This window comes from Ciconia boyciana, chromosome 2, assembly GCF_034638445.1.
Source record: "Ciconia boyciana chromosome 2, ASM3463844v1, whole genome shotgun sequence".
In the NCBI taxonomy this organism is placed as follows: Eukaryota; Metazoa; Chordata; class Aves; order Ciconiiformes; family Ciconiidae; genus Ciconia; species Ciconia boyciana.
Genome location: NC_132935.1, coordinates 132,484,232 through 132,507,816, shown reverse-complemented (window position 1 = coordinate 132,507,816; position 23,585 = coordinate 132,484,232). Strand labels below are relative to the sequence as shown.

The following is a 23,585-nucleotide window of genomic DNA, read 5'->3' as shown; positions in this document are numbered from 1 at the left end:
TTTTTTTTAATTATGTTTTTATAGTATGCACTGAAAGTTAATAAATTAAACATGTTTGATGGATTTTTCTGCTGCTTTATACAAAGCTGTCTAGAAAAATTAATTTTTTCTCTATGTTCGGTTCTTACTATACCATTTGATGTGTATGAAAATAGATGTCATTTCCTGCCCTAGAATATATAAAGTTCTAAAATAGTCCTTGTAAATGTAATTAATCTAAACTTGCATATGTTCATGTAAATAAGCTTTGGAAAAACACTTTTAACAAAAATGATGAGTTTGTTTCAATTTTTATTTCTAGGGCCTTTCTGCGGAACAATAAGCAGCAAAAAAAAGAAAAAGATGATGTATCTCACTACAAGAAATGCAGGTATCTCTTAAAATTACATATGAATCAAAGTTCTCTAGGCTTCTAAACTTGGAGAGTCTAGTGTATCCAAAGGTGAAAGATTTGCAGTAAAATATTGGATTATAAATTTGATAGATCAGATAGTTTTTGTGGTTTAAAAGCAATAGTGACCAGTGAAGATATGGTTGTGCTGAGTACGTCTTTTGGTAGGTGGAAGTCAGAGAAGAACTTTGTGTTAAAAGAGGAAAAAAAAGTGAAAGCTTTGTGGCCAGCAGGTTGAGGAATGTGATTCTTCCCCTCTACTCAGCACTGGTGGGGCCAAACCTGAGGTGTCCTGGGCTCCTCCCCAGTGCAAGAGAGATACGAACATATGAAGATGATGAAGGGACTGGAGCATCTCTCCTGTGAGGAAAGGCTGAGAGAGCTGGGACAGTTCACCCCCGAGAAGAGAAGACTCAGGGGGGATCTCATCAATGTGTATAAATACTTGAAGGGAGGGTGCAAAGAGGATGGAGCCAGGCTCTTTTCAGAGGACCCCAGTGACAGGAGCAGAGGCAACAAGCAACAACAGAGGAGGTTCCCTCTGAACATCAGGAAACACTTTTTCCACTGTGAGCGTGACTGAGCACTGGTGCAGTTTGCCCAGAGAGGTTGTGGAGTATCTCTCCTTGAAGATATTCAACAGCCATCTGGACATGGTCCTGAGCAATCATCTCCAGGTGACCCTGGTTGAGCAGGGGGGTTGGATCAGATGACCTCCAGAGGTACCTTCCAACCTCAACCATTCTGGGATTCTGTGAAAACTCACTAATTGTTAATCACAGTTTTCCCATTCTGATCAATCTCGAATTTTCTCCTTGGAAGTAAAGGTAATAATCTGACCTTATGCTGTCCATGAAGGGGTAACTGTTTTATTCCCATACCAATTTAAAGCAAGAAAGCTTGTATCAGACTTCAATGCCCTTTGAGTACTATTTATATTCATATGTGGTCTGTTGATATATAGCAGGACTGCTTAATTTTTTTTCTTACAGTACTGACTGTGCATTAACTATTTTTTGTACACTTCTCAATGTAGAATTTGATCGTCATGAAATCCAGATCTATGAGGAAGTAGCCAAAATGCCTCCTTTTCAGAGGAAAACACTGGTCTTAATTGGGGCCCAAGGAGTGGGGCGAAGAAGTTTGAAGAACAGGTTTATAGTACTGAATCCTACTAGGTTTGGAACTACGGTGCCATGTAAGTTGTCAGCATTCCTATTGTAATATCATACTTTGAGTCTCTGATTACCTGGCAAATACCTGATGTTTATCCCAGTGATTCAGGGTAGGAGTAATTTTGTCAGAGTATAAAAATTGTATAGAGTGGGAAAACAAAAGGTTCTTCATCTTCCCAGACAACTAGACTAACATACGATGACAGTGAAAATATTTGTAACTAACAGTTAAATGTTACTGATGCTGCAGAAAAACAATTTTTGTATGTGCAGTATTTCAGGCTGTTAGGTTTCTTCAGTGTCAATCACCATCAGTTACTGAGGGGATTGTAGAAGTTCCTAGTAGTCTTTTGTAATGAATAGCTAGTGGAGTTTCTCAGGTCTGCCGTTTATTTTTCCATCTGTAGAAGCACCGTAGGCATCATAAATTGTTACTTTAGTATTAGAAATATAGGGAAAAGCAACAAACTTCCAATAAAACGGAAGTGTTTGTGATCTCCAAGATTTGTATGATAGTCTGATGTTTCACTACATCTAGCCTCAAGCCCATGATCTTTCCTTTTTTCTCCCTATCAACTTCAGAAAAAACCCTCCCTTACTGAAGTACTGTTTTCGTGCCTTCCTTCAAGATGGTTACTTTGCTCATTCACAAGGTCTTTTTTTTTTTTTTTTTAACTGTGCCCTCCTGTTTGACTGCTGACCAGAGAAGTCCACCCTAGCTACATTATTATTCTCCTCACCAAGTGGTGATATGGCACCAAGTGGTGATACAAGTATTACCAAAGGGATCCATTCACTGTTATGTTTAATATATTCTAGAGTTCAAACCTAATTAAATGCAAGTAGTGGGCAGGTAATATGGTGATAGGACAGCAAAGTCAGTAATAATCTGTTATTTTGTTTTGTTTTATTTTGTTTTATTTTGTTTTCCCTTTCTTGCTTAAATAATGTCTGTACTGCACAGTGTAGCCAATATCCAAGATGGCTGCTCATGTTTTACTTAAATATTGGCTTTAATCTCTCTGCAGTGAATTTACTTTGCTTTAAAGGGTAAGTTGTCCTGGAAAGCAGCATTAGCTGGCCTCCACTAACATTCTGCTATGGTGGCTGGGCTTCTTCTGATACTTAAGCTAATTTTCTTTATAGCTAGCTCAGGTAGTTCTACCCTGAATAACAGGGCAAATACAGTGAGCAAAGTATGTGCTCAGGTTTGGGGGGCAGGGCGGATCTTGATTTGTGCTCAGTTATTTTCAGAAGTACATTTGGCATTTGAGAGTTAAATTTCCCTTTGATTTCCAAGTCACTTAAATAATTATTTTACTAAGTGAATAATTAAAAAGATGACATGAATGAGTATTGTATATGGTGTGAAGGAGTAATACAAAGGAAATAAGCAAATGGATGGGTAAGCAACATACAGCAAAGACTAGAAATAAAGGGAACAGGAGGGGCTGTGCTCAGTTTTGAAACTTACACTAGAATAAGTAACTAATCTGTATATGGAACAATTATAATTGTATATTAACGTGTATTATACTCTCCCTAACTTAATAGGCAGTCCAGTCTTATATTTGTATTTCAAACATAAAAAGAAAACATTCAATTTATATTTTATATTTTTTGTTTAGTTACTTCACGAAAGCCAAGGGATGATGAAAAGGATGGGCAGGCATACAGATTTGTGTCACGAGCTGAGATGGAGATGGATATTAAAGCTGGCAGATATTTAGAGCATGGAGAATATGAAGGAAATCTTTATGGCACCAAAATTGATTCCATCCTGGAAGTTGTTCAGACAGGAAGGACTTGCATCTTGGACGTGAATCCACAGGTATATAATTTATAATGTTAAACCACAAGTGTAGGAGTATAATGTTGAAGAGATATGCCTTTAAATTTGAAGGCTTCTTATCTGGTTCAACGATTATAATATCAACTGGATTCCTGCATTTGTGGCACGTAGTTGGAATGAGTTAGAAAGATGGAAAAAAAGCAACTTAGATTCTGCATGGAAGAGGAGTCTTGCAGAGTAGTAAATAATCTTCTTAGCCAAGGAAAGAATGATGTTGAGCGTTTCAAAAGGCAGTGTAGGAGTTTCTAAAATAGAAATAAGAATCTTCACTTATGTGTTTCTGCCCATTGTAACAGACTAGTTTTGCAGCGCCCCTTAAGTAATGGGGACATGTGGTGAGTCATTCTCAAACTTAGGGTGTTTTTTTCCTTTTTCTTTGCTTCTAGGCCCTGAAAATACTGAGGACTTCAGAATTCATGCCCTATGTAGTGTTTATTGCTGCTCCGGAGTTGGAGACTTTGCGTGCTATGCACAAGGCTGTGGTAGATGCTGGAATTACAACCAAACTTCTCACGGTAAGCAGATTATTTCATATTTCATTTACTTTGAACAGGATGTTCTTCGATTTTCTTTTTTTTTTTTTTTTTTTTACCTTTCATTTTAGATGGAATTTGTTCTGAAAGTAATGTCTCCAAGAAAAGTTAGGCAAGACTTTTGCTGATTACTTAGCAGAAGTTAATCAAATACTATGTGTAAGGCAGATTGCTTCTTTCTTAAAAATAGACCTCTTACAGAGAAGTGTTGATTACAAAAATTACTTGTAATGTGTTCTTTGGGAAGTGTCACCTTTGATTATTGGCAGCAAATGGTAGATACCTGATGGTGGGAATTGTTCTTTTATGTAAATGTCTTTCCTTCACTTCCACCTTCTCTCTCCCCAAAAAAGTTTTGTTCAGGTTTGTCTGATAATATAGGTGTGCCTTTAAAATGGAATCTGTAATCCTTAGGCAAGATACTGCAGCCTGCGTAAAAAACCCAAACCAACAACAGAATGCAACTGGGCCTCGTTTCCAGTGCTACAGCAGCACATGCTGCACCGAGAATGGCTGGGAGCTGCCAGAATAGGAAGTGTCAAATAGCTTCTCTTCCCCTTAAGTTCCTTGGATTTGTCATGTAAAGCAAAGTGGCACATTTTATTCATTAGATCTTCTCTCCTTTTCTGAGACGCAGTGTGTAGCAGAGGGAAACGAGACATGCTTCCTTCAGCGCAGCAAATTATAAATAGTCTATATGGGCGCGAACTTTCCCAGCTGCAGGACCAAAGTAAAAAGCCAGATTGAGCAGTTAAGAAAACTGTCCTCTGTGTTCAGCAGTACAACTTCCCCATCTGAGAAAAGCTACAATTTGCTGACAACTCACAACGACAGTGCTGCAGCTTAGATAGTAGCAATATCTTGTATAATGCTGACAGGGCATTCAAAGCAATAAAATGGGAGATGGGTTAATTTCCATTAAATGAATATAGGACTTTTAGTCCTTTTTTTTTTTTTTTTTTCTTTTCCAACCTGTGAGGTCCCATTCTCTTAACCACATGAGAGACTGTCCAGTCCTAGTCATGGATTCTGGTTATTATAAATTCTAGTATCTCTGTGGGTGCTCTGCCTTTCCTCCTCCCTGCCCCAAATGAACCCTGAATTTTGTGATGCATATACAAGAAGGCAAGGTTAAAACTGTCCAGACAAGTATAAAAATAATTCCCTGCACTTGCTAATAATTGATTCCCTAAGGGACATCCTTGCCTTTGTTTTACTTGTCGTTATGAATAATAAAGAGGATAGTTACATTTAAAATATACATTTATATATCTTTACAGATTCTATATACCTGTGCACAGATATTATTTAAAGAGTATGATTTCCCATTTCATATTCTCGTACTTCCTGAACAAATGAAAAACAAATATCATTTAAAGTATTATGTTCTGCTTGCTAGTGTGTCTGTCTACATTATTTCTAGCATCCTAAGCCATTCCATTGCAAAAATTATGGCTCTTGTGGTGCTACATTTGCTTGTCTCCTTCACTGACTGTGAAGGAAAGGCTATTCACAAACTTACTTTCTCATTTTGTCTTTTGTACTTACAACTGTATCAGGACTTGAAAATATTAAAATAAATATTGTCAAGGGGACAAATCTCATAACTGCATATACAAAAAAATTGCTTTTGTGCAAAAGTGGAGAGGAATTTTCCAAGAATGTGGGACTAATGGATCATTAAAAAATGCTCAGTGGCAGCACTTCATGAAGGCTTCATAATGTAGGAATATAAATTTCCTGCATATTTTGCTGCTCATGTCAGAACTAAAATAATGCAGCAGTAGTTTACAAATTAGGAACTGATGTCAGGTAAGCAAGGCTGAAATGTAGCTTCTAAAAGCAATAAGATATTCTAGAGCTTTATTCTACTAGAAGTGTATCTGTCATTGTCTTTCATTTCATACTAATTTAAATTCTTGTATTTTTTGGTGCTTTCTGTGGAAATAAAAAAGGGCACAAATATATTTACATAACTGATTGACTCAGTCGTTCCTAAAGCATTAATTTTATTCTGATTGGATTGTGAGTTGCACATACAAAATGATTAATTGCCCGTTGTGCATACTAGCCCAAGTTCATGTGCTTCTACTGACTTTCTTAAAAATTGCAAGATTTGCAAACATTTGTTTGCCATATTTAACATTATTGGCACAGCTCATAACATTTTCAGCCCTTTCAATGCATTTTAGCTTAAGTTCTGTGTGGATTTACTATAAATGAAAACTTTTGTTATTTTTAAAATATATTCAGTATATAGCTTTAAATAGTCAGTTGCAGTATGTAAAGAAGGGATACTTCTTCTGTATTTATAAGGATTTGCCAAGTCTTATGTACTTAGTAATCTTTACAATCTCTTCAACAGGACACCGATTTGAAAAAAACAGTGGATGAAAGTGCACGGATCCAGAGAGCATACAACCACTATTTTGATCTGACCATTGTAAATGACAACCTAGACAAAGCCTTTGAGAAGCTCCAGACTGCTATCGAGAGACTGAGGCTGGAACCACAGTGGGTCCCAATTAGCTGGGTATATTGAGATTTCTCAAGAGGAGCTTAAGTAACAAAATCAACTGCAGCAAATATGCTAATGTGACGTTGTGTAGATACCAACGATAACCTATGGCACCTGTGCATTTTTACTCTGTGTATATTCAAAAGTACACTATTCTGAATTTTTATAAAAATGTTGAAGGGAAAGTGTACTTAAATATGTAATTTATTTTAATTTTTCTAACTTTTTACAGATAACCTTTCTATTCATATCACATGAAGGAAATGCGTTTAAGCATTTTTATATGTTTTGATTTAGTACCTTTGCCTTTTTCATCTAAGAAACTTTCAGTCATTCACTTCAACATTTACATCTTGGTCTTACATTTTCACTGTGATTAAAAAAAGGATACTTGAAACAATTTTTGTAAAACTTCTTAACGTCAGTGTTTAACTGGTCAAAAGTCTATAGCTCTCACTAGGAAAGAACACCAATGTCTTTGGGTTTTTTTTTTTCTTCCTTAAAAAAATAATAATTTCATGGGAGCAGAATTTTAAATATTAAAAGCAACAGCCAACACACAGCTCCATTGCTCCAGCTTCTTTCAGCTTAATGTTGGTGCATTCTTGATGTTTCACAAATTCTTGATGTCTCTTGATTTAGACAACTGTTGTGTAGGTTTCCTTATACGTGTCTCTTGAAATAATGTAAAGCAATACCTTGCAAGCTGCTTATTAGGCTGTTCTTGGGAGCCAGCCTGCTAGCCCATTATGGTTGAAGTACTGATGTTAGAAAGCTTGTATTTAAAGTAATTCAGTGCAATTTGAATAATGGTGAAGTAGCCAGAGAGAGAACCTGATAATGTGGAGCCTTGCAGAGTGACGCTTAATGTTTAGGACTATTTATTCACACTTGTGAAAACACACTGCTTTAAAAAAAAAAAAAAAAAAAAAGGCATTTTCTTTTCTTAGGACATCGTTTGGTATTTGTATAGTGATCTGTGGCTTAATTTCCTGTGATATCTAGCTGGGTTCTATATTATCTTTTTTAATATTTGTGTGTGATCAACTGCTGTATTTTTATGAGTGTGATGTAATGGAATTTTTGTGCTTTTTGTTACATTGTTTTTAATTGCATTTTTCATAAGATAGCTTGTGAATTGGAAGCTTACTGCTAAAAAGCAATGTTGTTTATACCTTTTTGTTTTACAACATATTTCCTTTTGTTTAGTGACAGTTCTCCCCTTAGTAGGCCCATTGATATAACTCGTATTAGGTTCAAGTTCATCGATCAAAACTTATGCTGATGTAAATTTCTGCTTAACAAGAACAAAATGAAAATACAGCTTGTCACTAAGACTCGCTCTTTTTGTGACTGTATTTTATATTACAGTGTCAGCTGTTGTATATAGTAACATTCACCATCACTTACCAGGTTAGGTGTCTAAACTGAAGTCATCTATTTGTTTAATTTCTCTTCCATCTGGTGACAGGCACCTGGCTTCTGAATTCCTTTTCAACGCCAAAGTGTGACATGGAATGCTATCAAAAGGCAACTTCCTCAGAACTATTTCTGAAGGAAAAGAGGCTGTAAAACAGTATTGCTTCCTGGGGCTCTTAAACACTCTTATGTGCACAAGGAAAAGAAAAATGGAGTTGATGCAGTATAGGAAAAGTGTAAGTCTCAAAAAACCCCTCAAAACACCTGTGTACTACAGATGAGTTTTACAAAGCCTATACAGTTGGTCGTTGTGGGGGGAAAAGGGGCGGGGGGGGCTTGAGATCCCAGTGTATGTGGAAAATGTTAGTCGAAACTGTGTATAGCACAGGTGATCTTTGCGGCTCTTTGAGATTTCAGTCTTTTAGAGGGAATCTGAAATTCGCTAAGGAAGATTTGTACCACTACTTTGTTTTATTGTTATACTTTTCAGGATGTGTTTTCTCTGGTTTTAAGTTTGGCAGAGCTTTTAAACGTGGCACCAGCATGAGACTTTTATTTTCCTTTCCCAGGAGACATGTTCTGTGGTCCTATCACTCACAGGCTGCTTTGAGAAATGGATCGAGCGTTGTATGTAGCAGCAATGATAGCAGAGCCATTGCTTGACTATTTTAATGATTTGCTATTGGCACTATATGCTGAACGTGACTAAACTGTGTTTGTATACTGTGTAATAGGAGACATACATATGCTGTAAATAAGATGTGCTGTCTGGACAGATATGATGCCTTTTCATTATGAGTTAGAAAATACTCTATCTGTGATGCCAAAAGTGGGCTGAGCTCACTCTTCCCTAATGAATGGAATGAGAAGATTCTTCAGTTTCCCCACCACAGTACTTTATATTGCAAATATCACTTATTTTCATCTTTTTTTCCCATAAATTTACTTAACCAAATCAAACACGTGAAACATGGGCTCCAAGGTTTAGTCAGGAAAACCTCTCTGCTCCTTCTATTTCCATCCCAGAGAGAATACTGTCAAAAGAGCCTCCCTAGTTAGCAATCTCCAAAGAGCCACGTATTTGCTAAAGCCTAAAGCTTTAGCTTTCGCTACAGGTTCACATAGTGTTTTTAAAGCAAACAGTTAGCACAGTGAAGCCTAGTGGGTGACCATTTGGTGGCGTTAACATAGATGCTAGTGAGAAGTACAATTCTGAAGCAATAAGAGAAAATGGCTTGCTGAGGTTGCATGCAAAGATCGTATCAAAGTGTCTGCAGGTTTTAATTGGATGTCTACATGCAAGCTGTAAGGGGAAAAAAAAACCCAAACCCAAACACCATGCTCCTTGCATCAATTCATTAAATCTTGAACATTGGGAGTTCAGATTGGCAGGTAAAAAATGTTGAGGGGGGGAGAGGGGTTGGTTTCTTTTTGTGGTGGTGGGGTTTGTTTTGTTTTTTAGCAAAATCAGGTTTTCATCAGATACTCTGCTTAGTTTGTCACTACCTGGTAGGATGACTAGAATGAGAATGACAGTTACGTTTTCTTAAAAAGAGCATTCTTGGAGGTTCTTAGAATGATGGTGCCATTTCAGTCATATACGCAGTGGTGATAGTCTCTACCTGTCAGGGTACGCTAGATCCGATGTTAGATTAGAGACATGACATTGTGCAATTAGGGGAGAAAGGCATTATGAAAGGCTAGTTTTGAGCAAGTGAAAGTATTTCATACGACAGCTGTTTGAAGTATTTTGAAGGAGTTAAAACAACTAGGATTTCATGTATCTCATTCTGTACTAAACGCTCATTTTCCAGATACTAACAGGAAAACTTTTTATGTTGACCATTAACGATAACAATAGGTGTGTCTGAGCGAGGTGAAGATGCTGCTAAATGTTTAAGATATGTGGTATGTATCACAAGATAAATATTTAAGTAGTTTAGAAAAGTAAATTATCAAATAGTTGTCTGTGTATATGTATGTATGTGGATGGTAAAACAAAAAATGCTCACGTCTGCTATCACATTACTAAGCTACCATGACTTAATCCAGAAATGTACCTGCATGTGAGACTTTAGAACTGGTACACTTCTCTACCTGGTTTATTGTGTTTACTAATGTATATTTTTCTAAATATACAGATATTTCAATCTAAAAATTCTATATTTATCTGTAATTTCTATCTGTTTTGGACAGTGCATGAGGTGCTGTAAAATTCTGTACATATGGAGACTTATAGAAGAAAGACTGTAGTTGCCCTGTGAATGCAAAGTTATACATAAAAGTACAGTCAGTATGCCAAGACCATTAAGTTATTTCCTTAAAAGCACCAAAAATTCCCTTAAGTGTGCACCAGTCTCAACTTTAATGTAAATACTTTGGTGCATGTGTACCCAAGTGATTACCTTGCTGTCTCTAAATGTTACACTAGCAGCTCTCCTTTAGGTTCTACATCATGTGACAAGATGCAGTCAATTAAAGTTTAGTGGGATAATTATAATGGGATGTGCCATCTTGCGTAGATTTATAAAGGTCTTTCAAAATGTTCTGCAAATATAAGATGAAGGTAAAATTGGAGCAGAATCACAGACTGACATAGGCAAAGGAAATGGGATTTATAACCAATGCAGTATCCTTAACTTGTGCTGTGTTCTCACATCAGTGCGGCTCTGCAGACTTAGCCGTACAGAGCTTTGTGGAGCAGGATGGCAGATCAGTTCATCACTTTTGAATTTGTGTTTATATAAACTGTCACATCTTGGATAGGCTCAAAATGTGACACTTTCTTCCCAGTCCTCTGCACAATTGTAACTCACTGCATCTTCTAAAATCTACCTAAATGACTTGCAGTACAAACTGCCTGCAGCTCAGTGTTCAGGAAGTCATCTGCTTTTTGTTTGTTTTGAAGAGGGTGATTCAGACAAGAAATAGGAAACTTTTTTCTCTTTTAAACACAGAAAATTCCTGGCTAGGTGCCCTTTGGAGCCAAGCTTGCCTCTCTGTAATGCTTAAGGACCAGTGGAGAATGATCAAGTAGAGCACCACTCCAGAAATCGGGAGGTGTGGGTTATTACCTGTCTTTACACGAGCTATTATTGTGAACGCAAACAACTTCAAGCTTCCTTTACCTATTCCTTGGTTTCTCATCCAGTTTTCATCGATCTTCCTTCTTCATTCAGACTGAACTTTGAGGCAGATGCTGTTTCTCAATAAATCTATAGTGCCTACTGCAGTAGATTGATTCCCCTTCACTTATTGTGCCTGTAAGTACAGCTTTAAGACAAACTACAGGTGGAGGTCTGTTGCATCTGTCACACAAATGTATATGGACTGTTTGCTTCATGTAGGGTTTCCTGCCTCACCCAAATTTTGAAGAGTGAAAGTACCATATTGTTATTGCCAAACTTCATGATACTATTTTTGCAGAAGTGGTGAGAAATCAATTTATCAATGTCTAGCTAGTGGTTATTGGATACAAAGACTTGTGGTCTGCTAGGCCTCTTGCCTTAAATACCCCTCCAGCTGTCAGTCCCTACACAAAACCCCTCCTGGGCCATTAAAAGGACTGCTGTAGCTAAAGGTACTTTCAGTTGCTTTCTCTGGTGGACTGTCATTACTGAAGGCGGTGAAGTCCTAGCCCAATTTTTTTTTTTTTTCCCCTGTGTTTCTTTCTTTGGCCTACCCTTCTTGGTTTTCGTGTATTTTTAACAAACAACTGGTAGGAATTGTCTGGGATTCTCAACTTGTGTCTTGTTGAGGAACTAGTGGTCAATATAAGAATCAGTCTTTAAGACTGGTATAACTTAGTGTTTTCAGTCCCAAAGACAAGTACTAAAAAAAAGAAAAAAAAAGAGTGAAAACACTTGTAAAATAACCAATTTTCAGAGCCAGCTTTGGCTTCTAAACATATTCAAAGTGCGCTCATCTGCGCGCACACACACACACACATATAAATATATAAATAAAACTTACCCCTAAGTACCACAAGTAATTCAGACAGTATCTGCTAATTTACCTGAACTCTCCATGGTGGGATACTCTTCCACAAACTGTCAGCTGCTGAATTCTCCATTCAGTTGCTGGTACTGCAGCTGGAATTTACCTGTACAGGCTTAAAAACAAACTGCAGCTTGGTGAAGGCTGTTAAGCAGTTTCACCTCCAAATAGAATTTTTTTTTTAAGCAGGGTCTCAGCAATATTTGTGTTTTATAGAATAAACTACACTTAAAGTAAATGTGAATTTTGTCTCAATATTTTTAACCCTTTCTCATGCTGGTTGGGTATGGAGTTCCTTTTGCTGCCAAGGCAGTGGTTGGATGTGGAATACTTACTGACCAACCTGCCAGGCTAACATAGTTAAAGTAGTCCTGGAAACACTTTCTCCCATTTATCCTTTTCCTTTTAATGCCATTAGCTCCACGCTAATGCTCATCCACGCACGTTTGGCTGTCCTCGCAGCTGATCCAAGTATTATTCCATAAGTAGCCAACATTTACCTAGAACACAATAAAACCTCTTCCAAAAACCCAAGTAGCTTCTCTGTTATTGACCTCTCACATAGAATCGTAGTGTAGAGCAAAATGAATGGCACTGCGTTGTACAGTTCTGGGGTGGCAGCAAAACTGTTCGCTGCAAAAAACAGTTTTTTGGACTGATTTTTGTTGGTTTAGGTCTTGTACACAATTATATATGGAGATAACTGTTGAAATGTATTTTCCCCCTTTAAAAAAATGCATGTTGAGCATTCCTTCCCTTCCTCCACTCGCTCATCTTATATTTGCCTGTGTGCAACATTTGTGTACTGTGGTGTAAGAAGGGGGGCCACTTCCTTAGGTTTTAAAATACAAGAAAGTTTGCTGCTCTCCCACCCCAAACCGGGCTAAGAACTGTAAAATCTTGGTGAAGTGTTTGGATTTAAATGTGCATTAGAAGTCTGTCACCGTGTGTTTCCTTACCTTGCGTGTTCTCACAACTGTTTTTGCCCGTTGGAAGCTCTTGTGGCTTTTTTTTTTCTTCTACAGCATATTAAATTAAACTGGATTTGATATTTGTAAAACTTTTAAAACTGCTCTCCTGTAAAAAAATAATCTTTCTTTAGCTGAAAACATCCTACAAAAAAAAATCTTAACTACTAGCTAAACTTTCTAATGTAAACCTGAAGATGATTTAGTACCCAGTTGTTGTTTGAATACAATGCTGTAGAGCAGGCCTAGGAGATGGGACTTGTTAGCATTCTGACTTCATCCTGATAAAGTCAGATAATACATAGGACATTTTAAAATTGTGACTTGTTTTCTAAAACGCCCATTGTCTTTTTCACAGCTAATATTTTCACAATAAACAGCCAAACATAAAAATGTTAATGTACAAATTGTGAAATTCTGTTAATTCCCAACAAAATATTTTTGTATATAATAAAGATTTAATATTGAAAAAATGTAATTAGCTTTTTTCTGATTTTTTTGGGTCTTACTCTGCATTTTAGCCAAATAAGGAAGCTATCAAGAAGCAATCTGTGCACATCTGCCTTCTACCTTTACCTAATCCTTTACTGCTGAAAATGGGCTCCACGTTAACACACTAAGGATTTCCTGTTGGTACACCAATGTGTTAGTGTGCTAGTACCAAATAGGACAGGGACCAACTTGTCTGCACACGTTGGGCTTTGCGCTCTGGGTGCTGCTTTGGTTTGTTAAGCGTAGCAGGCTTTGCAGGTACACGTGCACTGCTGGTGTAGCATGTTTGGGCCTCGTTTAGCGCTCAGAGTTCAGAAAAGGAACGTTTCAGTTGGTCTTGTTCAGTGTGATGTTCTTGAATGCGCTGAATCCCCGTTCAGTGTATAGAGCTCTTGGGGCCTCTTCAACCATCCTGTGTATGTCACTGCTGAATTGGGGCTCCTTATTTTCTGAGCACTGCAGCATTAAGGGAGTCATTCTGGGCCCACGCTGTAACGAGCCAGTGTACAAAAGCCCCAGGGACTCAGGACTGCAGCTTGTATGAGGTGAGTGCTGGTTACTGACAGCAAGGCTGAGCCTGCTGGCCTCTGGAGATAGCGCATGCTCTGTGAGAAGAGGCTGCTCACCTCATCTTCCCTGGTCCTGACCTGATTCTGGATTGCAAAGGTGTGGTTTCTTCCCGCTTCCTCCTGGGGAATGTGGAAGTATAGCAAAGGGAAGCAACATTCTGGGGAGGGAAGTCAGGGTGTGAAATCAAACCTTTGATGAGACAAGCTCCAACCTTCTCTGAAGGACCCTACAGCCCTTTTACTACCCCTGTTTTCTAGGGAAGACCCCATCTAACCTTGAAAAAGCATTTTCTGTATGAGGCCAGCCTGTCACAAGAAATCACTGCTTTATCTAAGACGTAGTGGATACACATCCAGCTCTTCTAAAGTGGATTCTGAATTAATTTGGATCAGTGCAGCTTAGGCTGGGTCCCTGGAGAGGCTATCCTCATTTAGCTTAGGGATGGGCTGGACAGGAGTTACTTGGAGAGAGACATATTGCTTCTGCTGTTCCCTTGGATCTTCATATCCCCAGTCTGAACTATTTTTATGCGCATAAAATCCTGCTTAATGCGCATAAGGATCCTGCTTTCAAGAGCACGGAAGAAGGAACTGGAGGGAAAACGATGAACATATAAACTGCCTCAGTGTTTCTTTTTTTCTGCAGCAGCGCTGCTCGCTCAGTTCTAAAAAGGCCATCCTAGGCTACCTGCTGGTTTAGACGTGCTGCCAAGTGGAGGAAAGCTGGGACACCCGTCCACAAAGAGCACATAAAAGGACAAAGCCAAGACTGAAGTGCACCCAATGGCTGCTGCAGACACACTCATCAATCCTAAAAGTATGGCCGCAGATGAGCCAAGTATGGCCGCGAGGAGCCAAGAGACTCAAGCAATCTTCATGACTAGCAGGAAGCGGCAGTAAGTCTGGGGTCCCTGGGGCACACCACTGTTTGCCCAAGTGTTTCTCACGTTGTGTGAGTCCGAGGCTGCCCTGACTCCTGCCTCTGTCCCCCTGAGCAGAGGCCCCGGTGCTGCTGCCCCCGTGACCCCTCCTTTCTGGGCGTCTGCCCCCTCCCCTGCTCCCACCTCGGGCGCAGAGCACGGGTGCTAGGCCTGCACAGGAGGTGCGGTATCGCACATAAACACAGCCCACAACGGTGGTGCCTCATGTACCATTTCCCTGAGTTCCCACCGGTCTAAGGGTTACAAGCAGCAGGACTCTGTAAGAGAGTACAGTGCCTTCATCCCCCTTGGCTGTAGTTACTGGCAGTCAAGTTGTGAAGCTGCTCGGGCTCCCCAGTACCATAAACACTGCCAGCCCCTCAGGTGCCCTCACCTTGGCTTTGTCAGCAACCTTTACACTCCTCAGCCTGAACCTGTTCAGGGGATTTAACTGAAGCAAAAGACGGATCTACAGCTGAAAGCAAAATAGCAGGAAACAAACAAAACCTCTTCCTTTTTTAATGATGTTTCTGTAGAACACCTAGGGTTTGTTGGGGTTTTTTTCCCCCCTCTTTAAACAAATCCCCTCTCCTATATATATATGACACAGCATGCACACCCTGAAAGCAGTTACACAATGCAGTGCACATAAGGCTTACACCAAAACTCTGTAAGGAAGATCAGAGCACATGGACAGCGGCACTACGTGGATGCCCACATATCCCCTTGCCATCTGTGTGCAGCATCTTTCAAGGCCAAGGGAATGACTGGAATCCCCCAAAAAAAGAACAACGGAAATTACATGCATGAGGTTATAAGTTATTCTATTGTTTTAGCATAACATTTCATAGCAAGTTTTGATAAATCAGGTGGTTACAGAGGCAACTTTTGAGTAGTGATTGGCAAAAGAAGACTTTCCCATTTACACACACACACATCACACCCAGAAGCAGAGTAACATGCTTCCATCCTCCTTAAGGACATTTCCATACACACCAGTGCAAGGTTCAGGCAACACCATCAGCTTCAACTAACAGATGAGACACAGAAACGCCAAGAGCTCAGTGTGCAAGGCTATCCTGCACGCTCAGGGTATGGAAAGGTACCACGGTGCTTTTCTGCAAAGTCCACCTCCTCAGGGAGTGCTTAACTGACAAGAGTTTTTAGAGACCTCTTAGACCATGCGGGAACAGAGCAGAAAACTGAACCTAGGACTCCTACCCACTAGCTAAGCTGCAGAGCCTGGTTACTGATCACCCCCCTCATACACAGGTGCCTGCTTGTTTGTCTGTCAGCCATCTCACAATCTTAGCTGAAAGCACTGATATTCCACTTACCTGGAACATCATCTTCCCAAGCCCATATTTACAGTGATCTCTGCTGCATTTCTGTCCCATCCACATGATTACAAAAAATTACAATAAAAAAAGGCAAAGCAGTTCAAAGCACAAAGTGCTTTACTAACACTTTGCCGTTAGTCAAGGAAACAAGCAAAAACATCGGCACTCAAAACATCATATGGGTAAAATAATCATTTTTGCGGAGTGCAGCAGGAACACTTCATGTGCACACACCAAAAGGCATCACCATACCTCGAAGAGAAAGTTCAGAATGCCATTTAAACAGCTGAAACTTGCGAAGGTGAGTAAAAACTTATTAGAAAACAGAAACGCTGTACAGAGGCATAAATCCTTCAGGTGGTCTTAGTTTTTGAAAAAGAGTTTTTATTTCCTGCAGTGTGCAGTTCACATCCATAAAGCCCAGCTACACTTAATAAATGAAAACCTATCAAGTACCTCTTTGAAAGCCCTCTATTCCAATTGCTCCAGAGTGAAAGCATTCTGCACATCAAGTCTTAAATGAGCAAAACATTTACTGCGTTGCAGAACCCTGGATTTCCACAGCCTGCTTGTTTACAAAAAGCAGTTTGTACTTTGCAGTTTTCTCCCACGCATATTAATGCAAGCAATCAGGCTTCTTACTGCCCTACAGATCTGACAGCTACCAGAACAGCTATGTTAATTTCTGTTCCAGGCTTGCCTTTTTTCCTTCCTCCCCTTCATCCCTTATTTATGTATGTTCCACTGCAAGCACACCTAAGTGAAACTGCAGAGCAGTAGCACACCTGATGGCAGTGCAGAGTGCTCACCCCAGGCATGCCAAGTCCACCCTGACCTCCCTCACCCCTGGCTGGACTGCAGTAAGTACTCAACTGAGTGGCTCTACTGCTAGCTCAAACACAGCAACACCACACTGCAGAGCTACAGAAGAAAGAACAGGCTAGAGCAATAACTGGATACTCAGCAAAGCTCCTACATATTCCCACCTAAAGCATAAAATCCATACAATGCAACATAAAGAACAAGTGGGAAGAATCTAGGTTCTTTCATGGTTACAGCTTTTACAGAAGACTCTGTCATTTCCAAATTAATGTTTGATGAAGCAAACAGCCTTTGCACGACGTCAAATCTTCCTCTGTCAGTGAGAGTAACCACCAAAGGACTGCTCAGCGCCAAGGTGCCATCAGCCGAAGCGATGTTAGGCTGTATTTATGAGAGACAGCAGAAGACAGAGACATTAAACAGGTTTTCCAAGCAGTGCTGTTCCTGCCATCGCATAGCTCAGTTCCTTCTTACAAAACCACCAGAGAGCTTACAAGGCAGCGGCAAAAGGGCAAGATTCCCTTTACTATCAGCCTTGACAAGCACGACGTGCTCATCCAGAACCAAAGCTCTACAGCACCCTTTAAGAAGAAACATCTCTCCTACCGCATCCTTTTGCCTAGTCCAACTTCTCTCACTGCAGATCACACTTAACTCTCACTCTTACTCTGAGCAAACAGTAGCATTCCCCTTGCCCCTACATATTTAAAGGTTTTTACTATTATTTTTGTCAGTGAGCTTCAAAGAAGTTCATAGGGAAGGGCAGCCCTGCCCCATTCCTTCAGCAGTTTTAATGAACGGCCGCAGAGCTTTGGAACTTCAGAATTTGCCAAGGCCCAAGCACTGCTGCTATCAAAGTGAAACTTCTGTTTCCCAAGGGCAGGTGATTTCTGTTACTGAGACTTTAAAATGGGCTAGTGAGACTATTAGTAAATTAAAATCCAAGCTTAAGTTACAATTTTCTTTTGCTCACAGTCCATGGAATCTCCCAAATACAGAAACATTTTAGAAGTTAGGTATCCACCTGCAGTAAATTACCTGCATCGTTTGCCACTGTCAGACTCTGACCTTGCCTAAGCGATACCTACAGCTGAAATTCGCACTGGAGCTTGACATCTTCTTTATTGGGTGAGAAACATACTAAAGCAGAGAACAGTGTCATTACTGCTGCTGGGGCCCACATGCTACACAGTCACATTTTGATTACTCACCAAACAACACAATGCCGGAACAACCTGAAGATCACAGCAGGCATGCAGCAGGACAAGAGTGTAATCAGACAGCTCTGCAAAGGAAACATCAAAAGGGAAAGATTGTTTCCAGGGTACACTGCACAAGGCTGGCTGCTGGAAAGGGGACTTTCTTAACCGTGAGCTCTGTTATGGGGTTCTCCTGCTGAGCAAAGACTGCATTTTTGAGGCCCACCTACATCCATCCTCGTGAAATGGATGCTGGAGACCAAAGCGATTAAATGCTGAGGACAGTTGTCACAAGTGCTCTGTTGGATGTTTGGAAGAGGCTGATCCAGCCCTTTCCTGCCTGCTTCCCAGAGTGCAGAATAAAACGGGATGGGCGATGGGTACAAGCCCCACACTGACTATCCCTGCCCTTGAGAAAAGGCAGCTTGTAGGAAAGGGGATTTCCTCCCCATCATTCTTGTCTCCTCCCTAAGTATCTCCCTAGTGTTTCACTCGAGTCTGCAGGCTGGATGAATGATTTAGGCCTTGAATAAAACAAGAACCCCCGCTCTCAAAATCTATATGAGATGCTGACTTCAGCAAAAACACAATTTTAGAGGAAAGACATAGCTGAGACTGCCTTGGGGCACAGAGACGGACTAAATGATCCCTGTGGTGCCCTTCAACTCTAACTCAAAGGCTGCAATTCCTAATAGAAGCAACAGGCATAAAACAGCTTTTGATTCTTGATCCAGCTACAGTAACGCCTGGACATTAGCAGCAGACATTATGTCCAAAGCCAGGTGATAATGCAACATTAACTGATTAACTGCACCCTGCTGTTAATAGCATCTGACAAGTGTTACCACATCAGCACGTTTCTGTTTTCTATTTCTTTTCTGTCTCCACAAATGAGTTAAGCTTTCCTACCTGGGTACTGTGCATATATGGATGCACACTGACATTTTGCTGCACAGTGCCGCATCTAACTAATACCACACTGAACTTCCCTTCATTATCTTAATGTCAGGAAATTCTTTATATACGAGAGAGGAGAAAAAGCCAGGAAAGTCTGTCTTGGACTTTGCAGGTAGCTTTAAATTAACACAGTCGTGCCAACTAGATTGTGATGATGGCATTTGTTTGACATTTATGTTTAATCTCCTTTTTCAGCAGCTGCAAAACAACCCTCTAATTGCAGTGTCTCTATGTTAAATTCACTTTTGCTAAATATAGTTTGCAACCTCAACAATATACGCTGTTACACAGAAGACAACACCTAATTTGTAAGTCTCAGCATTTAGGCGGCAAGAACTCTGGTATGCAATAAGAACAGATATTAGCTTGCCAAACTGGAAATGCCCACACTCAGCAGAAAGTAGAGTTCAGCAATCTGGGTGAATGTGTATTTTACAAGCAAAACTTGTCAGTGACTGAGGGCTGAATTTAATCCACAGCCAGGAATGCTAAGCATGGTATACTAAACTCATAAAAAGGAACAGAACAAATTATGTTCACTCAGCTCACCAACTGCTCAAAAAGAGCCATAAACACTTTAACACAGAGGGAGCTTCTAAAATGAAAATTAAAAAAAAAAAAGGGCTCTTCTTTTCATTCACAACATACCAGAGATAGCACTGATGAGGAGGTGAGCAGCTGAGAAGAGTTCTTCATCCTGAGGCTGATATTTCTGCAACAACAGCTCACTCTGTAAACTGCATCCTAAGAGCTGCAAGAAGTCAACAAGGTCTCGTTCTTGTGCAGGTTTTAACTCCTTCAAATCTGGCTTGTCTCCTGTGCAGATATCATCTAACTGGAAGCAAAAGAATAAGTAAAACTTCTTGAAAAGAGAAAAGTTCAAGCAAAAGAGAATGCTAGCTCTATTCTGAAATTACTTTTAGGAATCAAGCAAAAGTTTCATCTTACCATGTCCTCCAGGGCAGTTACCATTTCTTCATGGAGCAAGAACTCACAAAGGGTTTTATATATAGCTCTTTGCTTGTCTTCCGGCAGCTTCAGAAAGGGCTGGAACTGAGTCTTCAATCGTGACAGATCTTTCCCAAGAAAGCAGTAAAAAGTAAAACTAAGTATTTCTACACAAATGCCAGTAAAAACAGTTAATATTTTTGCTACGTGTTTCATAAGCTCATTTATCACCACATCTTGACATCCTGATTTCCATTAGCACAAGTTATAATGCAAGGCTGAAACACATCTGATTATATTTCCCTAATGAGCCAATGAAGCATCAATGAAAATTCTAAGAAAGAAGAACAGCTACCAAGGATCAACATTCCGTGTTTGGTATTTTTAATATTTTAGAAGTCAGTTTTTTAATGTTAACTGAACTAACCATATATTAAATTTCTCACTTGAAAGTTCATCTCCAGAGAATGTTCATTTATAAGGCAGAATGAAGAGTTCTGCTCATAACTTTACTTCTTAATCTGTGGGTTAATGTGAATTACAAAGTCAATGATATGAGTCCACATACAGAATTGAAAGTTCCTATTGCGATCCTAAATTGTTATTGTCCTCATATTTCATCAGGTGCATCAAAGAATTACAACCCTTCACCCCTGACCTAATTATTATTACAAAAATCAGGACAACAATCTCTTCTTGATTGAACTATTTAATCCATTACAACACATACAACAGAAGCACAAGAGAGTTCACTGCACTTCTTTCCCCACAATTGAACTATGACACTTAAACAAAATGTTTTATGACATCAGATTACCACTTTGCTAAAAGAAAGTAAATTTTCAAGTCAATAATGCCAACTGCAAGGTTGGAATGTGTTTTTCCACATTCCAAAAAATATGGGCATGCAAGCGTTCTTAACCTTGTTTAAAACAAATTTCCCTTCATGTCACTCCGGTCAAGAAACACGCTGTCTTTAAAGATGCCTTTTATATCTAAAAATTACTTCATAGGGAAAAAAAAAAGCCCAGCCACAGGCAGATATTTTTTGTACCTGATGCAATCGTATGACTCTCTATACAAATAACAGAAGAGGAAACCTACTTTAAATTGCTTTAGTAGAAAGAATTGTTTTAGTTTTTTTCCAAGAGACAGTTCAGGTTAATTAATGAAAAGAAACCTCCAGGCCTTTAAAGCAAGAAAGGCACAAAGGTATGTCAAACTAAAACAAAAAACAAAACAGTGGCATATCATTCTTTCACAAATAAGTGCTTTTTATATACACATGGAGACACAGTTATTCCTTCAAACAAGCCTACACTGGAGAATGACAGAATTTATTTCAGGACAACAAATAACTATTTTGGTCACAGTCTACTGAACAGCCATGAACAAAGGGTGAAATTTAGAGATAACAAAACTGATGTTCATCATCAGAACCAGCTGTAGGAACTCTACCAAGAACTGATGAAAAGTAAAGTGTGTTCTGAGGCCTTGCTTGTTTTCCCCTTTTTCATTCCTCTGGTGACAAACCTGCCCCTTCCTTCCACATCCCTACAATAAGCAGGTTGTGCCTGGCTCATTATACCAATTTGCAAACTTCCATTTAAATCACATTTTAATTTCATCAGCCTTAGTTGATACCGAAGATTTCTATAAAGCTTCTCAGAAAATAATGAGTCTAAGTGAAGGCGGGGGAGATGTCTTTGTAATTTTTGAGACTTAAAATAACCTTTAACTGAGAAGCTTTACTGAGAGTATTTTCCAAATAATGAAAAAATATTTTCAGTGACCCTTTCTGAATGAAAGCATAAATCATCATTAATATCATAGAGCTTATCTGGAATGTAACAGAACTGGCATAAAAACCTGATTTTTTAAGATCATATTTATGACAAAGGGATTCAGGATGTTCCTAGGGAACAGTCCACTGCATATACCTATGGCAGAAGTAAATTCTTCTCTTCTTTCAGTGCATTCCCCCAAGAGTTCCTGATAAGGGCTATTAGAATGAACTAACATAATTTCTTATGTACTGTTGTACCAGATTATTTCCTCCTATCATGTTGCTTAACTCACTGTAATGTAATCATGTAAAGCATTTCTGGTAATACCTTGTCTCAATACACTTAAAGAAGCATCACTGGGAATGAAGTTTTTAGCCCCAGAGTACATCTCATTATCAACAGCATCTGGCTGATAGAGAAACAAAGCATCTCTGAATAGTGCTGAATGGGGATAAGTTGAGCCTTCTGTGCTTTCTTTTTCAAAACCTCCTTGCTGTTCATCTAGCAGGCAGAATTCTGTAATTAGAAATTAAATTTTAAAAAATAATTAATAAAATACACAAGCAATTACCGAAAGAGACGCTAGCTTATATTATTGTTGTGGTTTAGCCCCAGTCAGCAACTAAGCACCACACAGCTGCTCATTCCCCGTCCCCCCTCCCAGGGGGATGGGGGAGACAAATCTGAAGAGCACAAGTAAGAAAACTCATGGGCTGAGATAAAAACAGCTTAATAATTGAAATATTATAATAATAATAACAACAACAACAATAATAATAATAATCAATAAATTGTAATGAAAAGGAAAATAACAAGATAGAGAGGAACAAAACCCAGGGAAAAACAAAAAAAAACCCCCAAGTGATGCAACCGCTCACCACCCACCGACCGATGCCCAGCCAGTCCCTGAACAGCGATCGCTGCCCCCCAGCCAACTCCCCCCAGTTTATACTGAGCATGACGTCGTATGGTATGGAATAGCCCTTTGGCCAGTTTGGCTGTGCCCCCTCCCAGCTTCTTGTGCACCTGGCAGAGCATGGGAAGCTGAAAAGTCCTTGACCAGTGTAAGCACTACTTAGCAACAACTAAAACATCAGTGTGTTATCAACATTATTCTCATCCTAAATCCAAAACACAGCACTATACCAGCTACTAGGAAGAAAATTAACTCTATCCCAGCCAAAACCAGGACAATTATCTAGCATTCTTGCATGTGATTTCTCCATGTCTCATCTCTTCTAGACGGAAAGAATGCCAATGGTTGCTATGTATGTGAATTCTTGAGCATTACTGCAGCCCTGATGTTTGGTACAGCGTGCACAAAGCTCCTATGATGCAGCTACCAACTACAAAATGTCACAACAGCTCCTGTGAATTAAAGTAACGCAGACAGCAAATAACATGAAAACGTCTCACCAACACCATAAACCCAAATGCTGCACACAAAAGATGCAGGTATGAACTTCACATTTTCTACCAATCAAGAGATGTGCTGTAATGCAGGCTACAGGATCCACTCATGATGGAGACGCATGAAAGCACTTTCTGAGATTCATAAGAACTCTGAGAGTCACTCACAGAACTTCTTCTGGTCACGGCACTGATAGACTCCTCTTTCTGAGCCAAGCCACAGGTCCATCCTCAAGTTCTCCAAGTGAGTGAAAAACAGGGGGCTTCTCAGAGCCTCTAAAGGACTTCA

At 39.5% G+C, this 23,585-nt stretch overlaps 2 protein-coding genes across 7 annotated transcripts in view; one reads left to right on the top strand and one right to left on the bottom strand.

Annotated features, from left to right (window-relative positions):
* Positions 1-8,193, top strand: part of PALS2 (protein associated with LIN7 2, MAGUK p55 family member) — a 61,530-nt gene extending 53,337 nt beyond the window's left edge. For all 5 annotated transcript variants that reach the window (XM_072854126.1, XM_072854123.1, XM_072854122.1 and 2 more), the window contains exons 8-12: positions 302-370; positions 1,428-1,589; positions 3,195-3,397; positions 3,805-3,933; positions 6,317-8,193. In XM_072854126.1, coding sequence (XP_072710227.1) covers positions 302-370; positions 1,428-1,589; positions 3,195-3,397; positions 3,805-3,933; positions 6,317-6,493 — 740 coding nt within the window. In that variant the 3' untranslated portion in view covers positions 6,494-8,193. The remainder of the gene's footprint in view (positions 1-301; positions 371-1,427; positions 1,590-3,194; positions 3,398-3,804; positions 3,934-6,316) is intronic.
* A 7,496-nt stretch (positions 8,194-15,689) lies between these two features.
* GSDME (gasdermin E) overlaps positions 15,690-23,585 on the bottom strand; it is a 32,974-nt gene continuing 25,078 nt past the window's right edge. For both annotated transcript variants that reach the window (XM_072851458.1, XM_072851457.1), the window contains exons 7-11: positions 22,214-22,402; positions 20,100-20,227; positions 19,800-19,986; positions 18,207-18,280; positions 15,690-17,376 (exon numbers count right to left, since the gene is read on the bottom strand). In XM_072851458.1, coding sequence (XP_072707559.1) covers positions 17,146-17,376; positions 18,207-18,280; positions 19,800-19,986; positions 20,100-20,227; positions 22,214-22,402 — 809 coding nt within the window. In that variant the 3' untranslated portion in view covers positions 15,690-17,145. The remainder of the gene's footprint in view (positions 17,377-18,206; positions 18,281-19,799; positions 19,987-20,099; positions 20,228-22,213; positions 22,403-23,585) is intronic.